The sequence below is a fragment of the Leptinotarsa decemlineata genome, unplaced genomic scaffold (assembly GCF_025532065.1).
Source record: "Leptinotarsa decemlineata unplaced genomic scaffold, Ldec_3_MD MMD2_tig00000199_RagTag_RagTag, whole genome shotgun sequence".
Lineage (NCBI taxonomy): Eukaryota > Metazoa > Arthropoda > Insecta > Coleoptera > Chrysomelidae > Leptinotarsa > Leptinotarsa decemlineata.
This window is the reverse complement of record NW_027412544.1, coordinates 16,960,907-16,973,939: the sequence shown is the minus strand read 5'-3', so window position 1 is coordinate 16,973,939 and position 13,033 is coordinate 16,960,907. Positions and strand designations below refer to the sequence as shown.

At 34.5% G+C, this 13,033-nt stretch overlaps 1 protein-coding gene across 2 annotated transcripts in view; it reads right to left on the bottom strand.

Annotated features, from left to right (window-relative positions):
* The window catches only part of Hr39 (Nuclear hormone receptor FTZ-F1 beta), a 146,023-nt gene that overhangs the window by 44,685 nt on the left and 88,305 nt on the right, over nt 1-13,033 (bottom strand). For both annotated transcript variants that reach the window (XM_074173081.1, XM_074173082.1), the window contains exon 6: nt 8,561-8,826. In XM_074173081.1, coding sequence (XP_074029182.1) covers nt 8,561-8,826 — 266 coding nt within the window. The remainder of the gene's footprint in view (nt 1-8,560; nt 8,827-13,033) is intronic.

Sequence of the window (13,033 nt, the reverse complement as noted above, 5' to 3'; positions counted from 1 at the left end):
AAAAATAACAGTATTAGGATAGAACCCATTAGAAAAGGAGGGAAATATGATAAAAATGAAAGGAAAAATAAATTATGGGTGATCTTAGTTCGGGAAGTGGAAGAGGGTGAGTTTTTAAGGGTAAAAATGGCTTATCTTGATTTTCGGCAAAACTACAGGTCCTACTAAATGGATTTACAATTTTTTCACATAACCTCAAAATTCATGTGAAAAATTCAAATAACCAAGTTGTTTTTTATTTTTATCTTTTCCAAAAAAAAATGTTTCTACGAAATTTGGTGAAAACTCAGCTTTATGTGTGCCAAATACATTGTAATTTATTTGATTTAAAATGTTTATTTTTAATATCAAAAAAGCACCCTAATTTTCAATCGAAAATTCTCGCGTTAAAATAACAGCTTTTTTAAAAAGTCGGTGTGCTTTTTGTTCGTGGAAATCTCTACTTTCTGATGGTGTAAAAAAATATGCATTTTCCGTGTTAGGAATCACATGTTAAAAGGTAAGACCTCGTTAGTCCTTAGCTCGCACAAGTTTCTCAACTTCTGAGAGTTGTCGTTCGTATGGGGGCGACAGCTGATTAACGGAAAAACATATTTTAAACAGACTATAATAGTGAATATTCTCAGAAAATGCAAAAATCGAAAAAACTCGAATTAGATTTTTTTTTTAAATGTATGTACAATTTCATTAAAAGAAATGTGATTGCTACAATTTCAATCAGTTAAAAAGTTTATTTATTTAATTCTAATTCCATTCATGTCATAGAAAATGTCATAAAATATAAATTGTAAAGAATCCTTCGGTGAATCTCGTAAATTCAAAACCATCATTTATTGTGTCTTCAAGATTATGCATATCTTGGAGATAAAGATGAGCAGATTTTGCGTATAAAAAGTGTCCACGTTCATGAAAATAGGAAAGCATTCTTTCCACGCATTTTAAATGTAATTCCCAGTTACCAGTACGTTCAGCCCGTGGAAAATCTTTAACCACAGTGATCCAAAGTCCGACAACTCCATCGATGATAAAATTAATTCAGACAAGGCGAGCTGTACTACAAAATGTCCTCTAATAGCTCGTGCATATGCATGCCCGGAAAGAGCTTTGTCGGACGAATTTTCGCCATATATTTCACAAAAAGCCTCCTTAAGTCCACTACCATCCAAGATGAAAACACATGGCCACCTTCACACTGGTAAGTCTTACTTGGATTGAGGATAAATTATAGGGATCATTATTTAAATCAGATTTCACGAGTTTTGTGGTATAGTGGTTGGTCAAACGTTACGAACACAATATTTTGCTCTTGTTTTTGGCATTGTTTAGCCGCTTCTACCAACTATGTAAAAATGGTATCATAATCACTCCATGGATTTTTTTATGAACGGCACAGGAATAATTTTTGAACTATGATAAGTCAAATTAGTGTATACCTTTTCCATGAACCCATTCCAACCATCGGATTTGTTGTTCGCAAATTTGGAATAAGACCATGTAAAATCTGCCGAAGAAATTTCATAGTTGTCTGTAATATCCAAAATATCTTCTATCTGAACTGTTTTTAATCTATCGAAATTTTTGTTTTCAATTTCACAAATCCAATTTTGCCTATCTCTAATGTTTTTTGAGTAATTGGAAATGTAAATTTTATTAAATAGCTTAAAATTGTACAAAATGATTTAAAAAAAATTTCGAGTTCGAGTTTTTTTTTCCATTTTTTGCATTTTCTGAGAACAGTTACTATAATAATGTATTCAACGAACAAAAGGCACACCGAATTTTTGAAAAAAGCTAATATTTGGACGCGAGAATTTTCGATTGAAAATTAGGGTGCCTTTTTGATATCAAGTCAAAATAAGATGACAAAAAATAAATATTTTAAATTAAATAAATTACAGTGTATTTGGGACATAAAAAGCTAAGTTGTAGAAACATATTTTGTTAAAAAGAAAAATTAAAATTCAAAAACTTGGTTATTTGAATTTTTTACATAAATTTTGAGGTTATGTGAAAAAATTTTTATTACCTACAGCTTTGCCTTTTACCTTTTTTTCACAGGGCTTGTAGTTTTGCCGGAAATAGAGATAAACCATTTTTTACCCTTAAAAACTCACCCCCTTCCACTTCCCGAACTCAGATCGCCCGTAATTTATTTTTCCTTTCATTTTTATCATATTCCCCTCCTTTCCTAATGGATTTCTAGGCATTATACATTCAGTTTTAGTTAAAATCATAATAATAGGAACAAAAATTGAAAATTATTGTTTTATTGGAACAGTGGCGCAAATACATGGGTCTAAGTCTAGATTGGTTCGGGTAGCACATGATACAATAAGATTTTAGAAGTTTCATTAAAAAATTCTATTAGCAGTGTCTAGTAAATTTGTTTTTCAAGTATGGATTCAGTGACCCGGTACTTGATGAAAATTAATATTCGAGACGCGTTTCACTACACGGTAGGTTCGTCAGCTGGACTGGTGGTAATTTGTTTTCTATTTTTGAATTTCAACAAAATATATTTTTGTTTGAAGGTGGTTGACAATGTTTCGTGGTATATTTCATCAGTTTGGACTTCCATTGTCTAATATAATATAAACTGATTTGATAACCCTGAAAAAAATCAAAAAGATTAACCGAAAATAACAATTTTATTAAACAAATAAGTGAAATTACAAAGAAATAACATACAACAACAACCGAACAAATAAAAATTGAAATATTAATAATAGCTGAAAAAATTGGAAAAATTAAAAATATCATTAACAAAAAATGAAATCTTTTAATTTTAATTTTTTCATTTTTTGTTAATAATATTTTTAATTTTTCCAATTTTTTCATCTGTTATCAATATTTCAATTTTTATTTGTTTGGTTGTTGTTGTATGTTATTTCTTTGTAATTTCAGTTTTTTGTTCAGTAAAATTGTTATTTTCGGTTAATCTTTTTGATTTTTTTCAGGGTTATCAAATCAATTTATATTATATTAGACAATGGAAGTCCTAAATGATGAAATACAAAATATATTTTTGAAAACAATTCATTTTCATAGTTTCATGTTCGTGTTAAGAATTTTCCGAATAATTTTGAAAAGCGTTTTCAAAGCTCACTGGCTGTGACTTTTTGTGGCAAATTAGTGGACGATTTTCAGTCTATCCCTCAGGTCATCCACATACTCTGAAAGAGTTACCGCTGGAAATTTATCGGGTGGGCTGCCACACATTACGTCTATCGAAAGCTTCAGTTCTCGACCGATTAACAACATGGATGGTGGTCACCTGTCGCGTCATGTTGAGAGCTCTGGTACGTCAACAGAAAGAGAGTAACCAATTTATTCCAATTTTGGAGGTATTATTTATGGTGCGATTATGCCTCTCGACCATTCCATCGGACTGTGGGCGAAGAGCGATCTTGTCTTCTTTATTCCCAACAAAGTCATCATATCCTTCCATAATTCCAATTCGAAGTTGCGGTCCTGATCCGAGTGAAACTCGTGAGGTAGTCTGTGCCTGGTAATTAAGTTTTGTTACAGATATTTTTCCACCGTTTTAGCCTCTTGATTGGGTAAAGCTCCTACTTCAGACCATTTGGAGAAATAATCTATCACAACCATCAGGTGCTTATTACAGAATGTGGTCACAGAATGTAAACTGCGATTCTATCGAAAGGGCATCCACTGAGGTACTGATTCAACTCTTCATCAGCTTTGTCTTCTGACCCATCCCCTGAAGTGCACAGGTAACAACGCTTGCACTACTCCTCCACGTTTCAGCGGAAATTGACCCAATAGTGCCCCTTAGGCACTCTCGTCAGAGTTCTGTTTACACGGAAATGCCCTCCAGTGCGACCATCGTGAAACTGTTTCAGTATATTTGTAATACACATCTATGGATGTTTTATCTGGAATTTGTGGTTTTTCCTTCCAGGCTTTCTCATTTCCAAGTGAACAGGTCATCTGGAAAGTCCCATTGGAGCCAGTAACATTTTTCCTGCAGGCCCTGCTTGTAAATTTCTTGTCATTCTGGCTTCACTTCTTTGTCAATCCACCATTTGTGCTACGGTACTCTCTTTCCTCGTCCTGAAGGTAGTGTCATCCTCGGAAACGATCGTACAGCACCATGGTCAGGTGATTCCTCGCATCTTCTGTCCATATCCCTGGAAAAGGGACCCTTATAGATTGCTACTCTTCGAATCAGAGGGAACCCGAAGCCGCTGGAGGTAGCGGAGCTTATCTCCCTATCAGAGCTTGTGATGTCTGGTAGAATGTTCTTCTCCTGCCGTTGACAAAATTTGCATCCGGATATCAGACATGGTCTTCTTCAGAGGCTATCAGCGTTTCCGTGATTCTTTCCTTTCTGATGTCAAATTTCAAAATCGTAAGTTTGTAATTTTTGAGGCACCTGGCTTGATAGTTCGTACTAGAACCTCTGGCGTAAAATGAATCTATTGATAACACTTTCCTAACACCAGAACAAAAATGACGGTCTCTCGACGAGCGTTTCGCTAACCAAGTTACCGTCCACAGGAGATCATTTTGACTAAATTTTAGTAATATGTTAGTGTTTTTATAGTTAGTGGCCTAACTACTACCTGTTAATATTACCTAACTACACCGGTTAGTATTACTAATACTAGTGAAAAGTAATTATGCCACTAGCATAAAAAAACATAGTAGTAAAATAAATTGATGGATATAGCCGTTACTTTTGAAGATAAGAGAATTGAAACTTTCTATGTTCAAACTTATACATTAATGTATAATGTTTAATGTATAAGTTTGGAAATGTCCTTACAGAACGAAACTGCAGTAACTTTAGTTAAAAATAAAATTGGTGAAAAACATAGAGTCTCAATTCTTTTTTCTTCATAGTAGTAAAATTTAGTCATAATGATCTCCTGCGGACGCTAACAGGTTAACGAAACGCGCGTTGATAGACCGTAATTTTTGTTCTGTTGTTGTTACTGAAATACCTAATTACAACTTCTTTTCCGTCCCTTACCTCAGAGAACACTGTCCCTATTCCATGTTGGGATGCATTCGTATGCATCCTCCTTTGGGTATGCCAGGACTGGGACACTGGGACTGGCTGTTTCTTCAGAGCAGGCTGGTGACCAAACGAAGAAGTTTTTCTTCTCAGCCAAGCCATCCAATAAATTCCTTCACGAAACGCCGGTCCAAAGAAACTTCTAAAGTTGTGCTTGCTTTTTGGTGTTGACAATTCATGCACTACTTTTGAGGACACATGTCCCAAGAATTCATTTTTTTCTGGAAGATACAGCACTTATTGGGATTGATCTGCAACTGAGCATTCCACAGCCTCAAGTTAACAGATGTTTGTCAAAACTTTTTTGGTTTGGTTACTATAATGTCGACAAGATAGACCAAGCTTGTTTTACAGTTAATGGGCTGACACCTATCAGAAAACAACTAATCCCCTGACTAATACCACAATTGCCGGTAGAAAAGACAGTCTTTTTTTTCTTGGGGCGAACGGCCACCTGTCGATATCTGCTTTTTACATCTAATACTGAGAACCATCTACATTCAGCCAAGATGGGTGTCATATATTCTTGGACAGGTGACATCATTAAGCCTTCTGTAGTCTACGCAGAATATAGTCGATCCATCCTTTTTAGTCAACTCACTACAAATGACGATCAGGGGCTGCTTGATTTTTCGATAACTCCTTCCTCCAACATGTCCTTAACAATAGATGAAACTTCGTCCTGCTTTGCGAAAGGAAGTTGTCTCGGTGGTTGGCGTATAGGTTTGTCATTGGCAGTATCGATTCGATTCGAAATATGCAATTTGCTCGAGGTGGATATCGTGAACCTAATTTTGCTTTTCATTTCAACGGACAACCACTAGAGGTAACAAACAAATATGTTTATCTGGGAGTAACTTTTACTTCGTCAGGATTATTCCGGGAAATGTCATCAATTACTAGCATTAAGGGAAAACAGGCGATTGGCTCTGTAGTCTATATTTTGTCTAAAGCTAAAATTGACACCTGGTATCCACGAGTAAAATTATTTAAATCATTAGCAATGAGTCTTATGTTCAACAACGTTACGGCATGGGGCATTAGATATTTGGAAGTATTAGAAAGAGTACATCTCAGTTTCTCGAAAAGAATTACTTTAGTGCCTATTAACACACGCGACGCAATAGTACGTTTGGAAACGGGAGGAGTTAAACTTGCACTTAATATTTTGATAATGACCTTAAATTGATTGTATAAGATTCTCACCATGGAGAGTGATCGTTATCCAAGACTTTGTTTTGAACAACAAATAAGATTTATGAATACGACTGATGCAAATATAATTGGGCGTTTCAAGTAAAGCAATTTTTTATTAATAGCAGATCTCTGGAGTAATATGACTGCTCACTCTTTGAATTCAAATAGGGGAAATATAGTAAATAAATATTACAGTTATCTGTACAACAAAGATGCCTATACCCCATTTCGTTACCCTTTCATGTACCTCAAAGGAACCAAGCTCATCACTTTAAAATTAAGTTCACATTGAATGGAATTGTGTATTCGATCGATCCAGGTGTAATATGCACTGTTTGCAATAGTAATAAGGTCATAACTATATTTCATATCATATCATCTGCATACTTTAGAGAATATAACTATTCCGGTAGCCAAAGGAATCTCAGAATATATCTGGAACATTCTCAGGTTACGTTCATATACGTTATATATATATATATATATATATATATATATATATATATATATATATATATATATATATATATATATATATATATATATATATATATATATATATATATATATATAGAGGAGAAGGTAATCGTTGCTGACTAGTTAGGAATGGAACTAACAAATAATGGGGCTGAGCAGCAAATGAAAGAGTACTCTTTAAAGTTTGTCCAAGCTTTCGGAAATTTAATAAATTGTTTCCATCATCAGGGATGAACTTTTTGAGGATGTTTCATACGGTGGTCATGTAAAATATTGGACACAACATGATGGATGAACATTGATACAATACATTTATAAAACTGGTTAAAGGATGTCTAATATTGGATAAAATATTTGTGAAAAACGTTACAGTTTAAAATTATTTTGAAGGAAGAATAATGTCACATGTCGAAATTTCAAAAATCATTAATGTTTTGTGAAATTTCGACATGTGACATTATTCTTCCTTCAAAATAATTTTAAACTGTAACGTTTTTCACAAATATTTTATCCAATATTAGACATCCTTTAACCAGTTTTATAAATGTATTGTATCAATGTTCATCCATCATGTTGTGTCCAATATTTTACATGACCACCGTATGAAACATCCTCAAAAAGTTCATCCCTGATGATGGAAACAATTTATTAAATTTCCGAAAGCTTGGACAAACTTTAAAGAGTACTCTTTCATTTGCTGCTCAGCCCCATTATTTGTTAGTTCCATTTATATATATATATATATATATATATATATATATATATATATATATATATATATATATATATATATATATTTGTATTCTAACACACACATATATTTTAAACCAGTGTTTAGAAGCAATCAAATTATTATTATCATGTCGTTTTTTTCCTCTAGGAATCCTGTGGCTTTCAATAGTTTTTTTTCAGTCATTCGCCTTCGAAGTTTTAATTAAACTAGTGCTAGAAGGGAGAGCGATCCTCTTCGGCTCCGGTGATTCTTTCCGAAGTTCCCAGAAAACTTCTTCGAATTTTCTGTCGGGTCCTTCAAGCTCCTTTTCAAAATTTCTTCCGGCTCCTTCGAGCTTCTCCGGGAAACCTTCTCTTCGACTACTTTTTCAAATTCCTCCTTTGTTTCCTGAAATACTTTTTCAAATTTTTCCTGAAACAATTTCTGCACCTCCCCTTTACTCTCTTGAGTGAGTGATCTTCTCTGTCTCTTACTTGTTGGTCTTGAATATTGACCAATAATTTACGATCTTTCTCTCTATTTCTTTCTTGTTTCTCCTGATAATTCATCAATTATTTACAATCTTCATTTCTATCTCTATCTTGTTTCTCCTGAATATTTACCAGCCTTATTAGCTCACTTCGTACTGCATTTTCAACTAGACTTCCCTCCTGTGCCTGTTGGTAGTGCTTATATATCACAATGGAAGACTTTGGAAGCGGATGGGAATATTGCCGAAACGAGGCGACACCTAGAACGATCGAGAAGCACAAGTAGGACTTTCCACTAGACAAGTTTACAAAGCCGCAACACGTATCTAGTGGAAATCTCACAGTAAAGTGTTAATTAAATATTTTTTTCAATTTTCGTATTCAGTTTTGATGTATTTCATGGCATGTCAGCTAATGGCCTCTGCTGATTGACAAAAAAGTCAAAAGCACAGAAGCAATGTAAGATTTTTTTTTTAAAGCAGTGATAGTGGGTTTGAATTCTTCTTCGACCAGATATTCTTCTCGTAAAAATGTATCTAGTTGAAGATTGATTGATTCTGATATGTTACACGGCTGATGGGTCTGATACTTCAAGTAGTCAGAGCCATTGACATAAAAAAATAATACAATCACTTCACTCACCTGTATAGGGCTATGAGTAGGGGAAAACTGTTGCGTGGGTGAAACTGAAACTGATACACTACTGTAACTGCAGCAACTTGAATGGGATGCATCACTATTGTTCCTACTCAAGTTTGGAGTCAGAGTGATATGTCTTTGTGTCAGAGGACTCTGATTTGGAGAACTGAATACGCTGTATGCAGAATGTATTGCAGAATCCGGACTTGGAGTTGGAGGAACGTTCAAAGCCTTGTGCATGAGATCCTTATGGCTTATAATTGGAACCCCTGAAAAAAGCAAATACTATTAGAAAATGAAGTGTTAGATCTAGTGTATACTTTCAACGAGAAAACCATTTCTAAGAGTAGATTACTTGAATTTTTAGAACATCATTTGCCTGTTTCCTTAGTTTTCTATATCAGTTCTAGGAAAAAGCTTTGGATGTAAAGAGTAAAAAAGGGTAGAAAAAGTTTTTACTGATTTTAAAGCTCTGTTATTACTCAGAATCCTCACAATTTTTAAGGTATAGTAATATATATATATATATATATATATATATATATATATATATATATATATATATATATATATATATATATATATATATATATATATATATATATATATATATATATATATATATATAGAAACAGAAGTTAATATCGGACATAGCACTCATGAAAGTGGCAAACCATAGACACGTGTTTCGGGCTTTTGGCCCATCATCAGTATGGTGCAGCCAAGTGTAAGGATGGGCAACACTTGGTTACCAAAGATAGAAATACAAATGCACGGAGCCACCAACAGGAGCCAACCGCACATTTGTGGTTGGTGGCTCCGTGCATTTGTATTTCTATCTTTGGTAACCAAGTGTTGCCCATCCTTACACTTGGCTGCACCATACTGATGATGGGCCAAAAGCCCGAAACACGTGTCTATGGTTTGCCACTTTCATGAGTGCTATGTCCGATATTAACTTCTGTTTCAATATCAAGACACTCAATAACTTCCATATTTTTTATATATATATATATATATATATATATATAAGTTTAAGTTAATATTGTTTTGTACAATAATATAATTATAATTTCTGGGAAACAAAGTTTTTGGCCTTGTACTTCTTCATCTTGATACAAAAAATGTGGGAATCTTCCAAAGAAAGAAAGGAAGCAATTAATTTTAAAAATTAACTCTGTACAAAGATGTGTAATTATAATCAATACTGAACTAATTCAAAAAATAACCAGTAGATGCAAAAATAACCAAAGGTATAGTTGGTACTTGAAATGACTTTCTTTCGTTCTCATATATGCATTCCGTATTGATAAAAAAATATTTCAAGGTTCCTGTGGATTGATTTTAATAATTCTAAACGTAGTATGGTAAAATAATCATGATTTGATTTGATTCTTATAAGGATAGCTACGTGTCATAAAAAAGTAAACTTGTTGAATATGAAAAGGTTTCAATGATTATTTTTTTGAAAAGAAGTGAAATGTTAACAGTACTAGGGTGCATTCATGATATTGTTAAGTGGGTCTGGACGCTCAAAACATTCGGATTCTTAGTTGAAATAATGAACTTGAGTTATCAGAATCCTCATTTATATGTTATTATAATAATAATTACCAACAAATGTCATTTGGTACCAAAATCCAAATTTGTGTTTGATTTAAATGTTTCCAAAGTATTATTTAAAGTGTATTCAGTTTTGTTGAATTGAATAATTGATAGATACCTCCTGGATGAGGTATCTACCAATAGTCCTCATCGGAAGACTTTGAATCACAGTGCATTAGTAATTGGAATATTTACACGAACACCACATCTTATTTATTACACAGATCAGTAACGTAATCAGCTTTATGCAGGATCATATAAAAAGCAGAGTATGCTTATAAGAAATTGAGAATTATCCAAAGCATCGGAAAATGAAAATCAAAGTTGCAGATGGATAAGGGAAGATTGGTATCTACAACCATTATGAGGAAACAGTAATGACATGGGTAGCAAAGAGTTGTTCTAATGAGCCAATGAATATGATAATATATGATATGATGTATTGGCTTTACTCAATGGTGGTTAAACTATGACAACATATGCTCTTTTGGTTTGGTGGCCAAAGATGAAAGAAATGATCATTATTAACAAACTATGCAGGGTGCAAAGAATTGCTTGTTTGGGAATACCAGGAGCAATAAAAACCAAACAAGAGCAGCATTGCATCTACATTTTGAATCTACATTTTGTAATAATTGTGGAGATAAGAGTTGGTCAATTCAGATTGGACAGATTGGACAAGAAATGAGGCAAAATTGTTGAATTTCATTAGTTTGGACTTCCCTGAAACAACTAAAAGAGGAGAATCAAAATGAATAGCTGAAAATAACAATTATATTGAGCAAAAAACCTGGAATTGAACAATTGAACAAAAAATAAAAAGTTAAGAGATTCCAAGCCAAGTTACTTCACGACGTTTCGATTTTTGGTATCCACATTCATCTTCGGGTGATGACTGGACTGATTACTCCGAGAGATGACTATTTATGGGTCATTGGAGTGCTTTCACTTTCTCCGATTTCCTTTTTCCGCTTCACTGGTTTAGTGGGGGATGACCGTTTGGCGGGAGTTGGCCATTTTTCGCTTGATGATAGGTTTCCATATGTTGCATATCTCTACGCTAGCTTGGCTGAATACGTTATTTGAATTTCCTCCCAAGCCAATGTTCCTCTCTGTATATGATCTCAGCTTCGGACCACTCGATGTTATGTTGATAGGTCCAAACATACTCTGCTATTCCTGATTTGCTGGATTCCCCTCGCTGTGTGTGTTTCTTGTGCTCGGCAATACAAACATTCAATGGCCTCTTAGTTTCACTGATATAGGATTTTCCGCACTTACAGGGTATCCGGTGAAAGCAATTCTTGGAATCACAGTCCGCGTTTGGTGGCCTGGTTTTCGTGAGGCTGCTACGGATAGTGTTTCCGGATCTAAAACAGGTTCTGATGTTGTACTTGGAACCAAATCTTCTTATCCTTTCCGATAGTCCTCTGACGTAGGGAAGTGCAAGCACTGGTTGTGACGGCTTCTCTTCCAGGCTCCTGTTATCTTTTAGCCAAAGTCTGTTTTACCATAGCTTTGGAGTAGCCATTCCGTTGAAGATGATTTTTGATGATGTCTAGTTCCTTCTCGAGTCCTTCCTTGGAGCACAAGAAACACATAGCGAGAGGAAGCCAGCAAATTAGGAATAGCAAAGCATGTTTGGACCCATCAACATGACATCGAGTGGTCCCAAGCTAAGATCATACACAGAGAGGAACACTGGTTTAGGAAGAAATTCAAAGAAGCCGCATACATGTTGTCCAACAACGTATTCAGCCAAGCTAGCGTATAGATACGCAACATATGGAAATCTATCCAACCCATCATTGTTATTTTCAGCTATTCATTTCAATTCTTCTCTTTTAGTTCTTTCAGAGACTTCAAATCATTTTATATTAAATCAGACAATGGAAGTCCGAACTAATGAAATTCATCATGAAACATTGTCAATCACCTTCAAATAAAAGGCAAAATTGTTATTTTGAAATACGTGGAGAGAGAAACATTAAATGTATTCACAGACCATATAACACTGATACAGTGATATCGAGATCATGCTTGGGCGAAATACCTGGTATATGGACTGGTCAAGAACTGAACATGTGACACTGATACAGTGATATCGAGATCATGCTTGGGCGAAATATTTGGTATATGGACTGGTCAAGAACTGAACATGTGACAGAAGCTGGAATATACTGTATGGGGAAAGTTTACCTACATTACAGTTAACCACTCGGTCAAAACACATCCGTCTTTCACGCGGAAATGTACGCAATCTTAATAAAATGAGACGATAAGAAACAAAAGAAGCACTGAAAAATACATCTGGAAACGCTTAAGGAAAAACCTTTATTATGGGACTATCTTAAAAAAGCACAAAAGACTGATGAACGTATGATTCAAAATGCACTGATCAATATTCTCTCGGACTACTAGGCTACACTCAGGGTAGTGATGAACCCAAAAGTGACATCGAAGTTGTTTTGTTTAGAAGTTTGTTTTGTTAAGAACTGTAGAAACTGACGCACTGAAATAGATTGACTCTTTACTTTGTGTGGACACTGAGAATGAGTGTACTAAACACGGTTCCCTGATCTAACTGTAGGTAGATCAGGGACCAATGAATAATGGACCAATAAACAAAACAATGAGTACTGGGAAAATATATTTAGAAAGGCACTTGGAAAAACCTTTATGAAGGGACTGCCTAAAAAATAACTGAAATACTACTGAACAGTATAGGAATAAGCTCAAAATGATTACAGGGCTGCTCCTGGGACATCTGAACAAAATAGGGCCATATAACGAAGACCTTCGCTTTAGGTAATGCAATGACTGGGCAGATACGAATCGTTATGTTTTACGCGAATGTGAACCACTGGATCA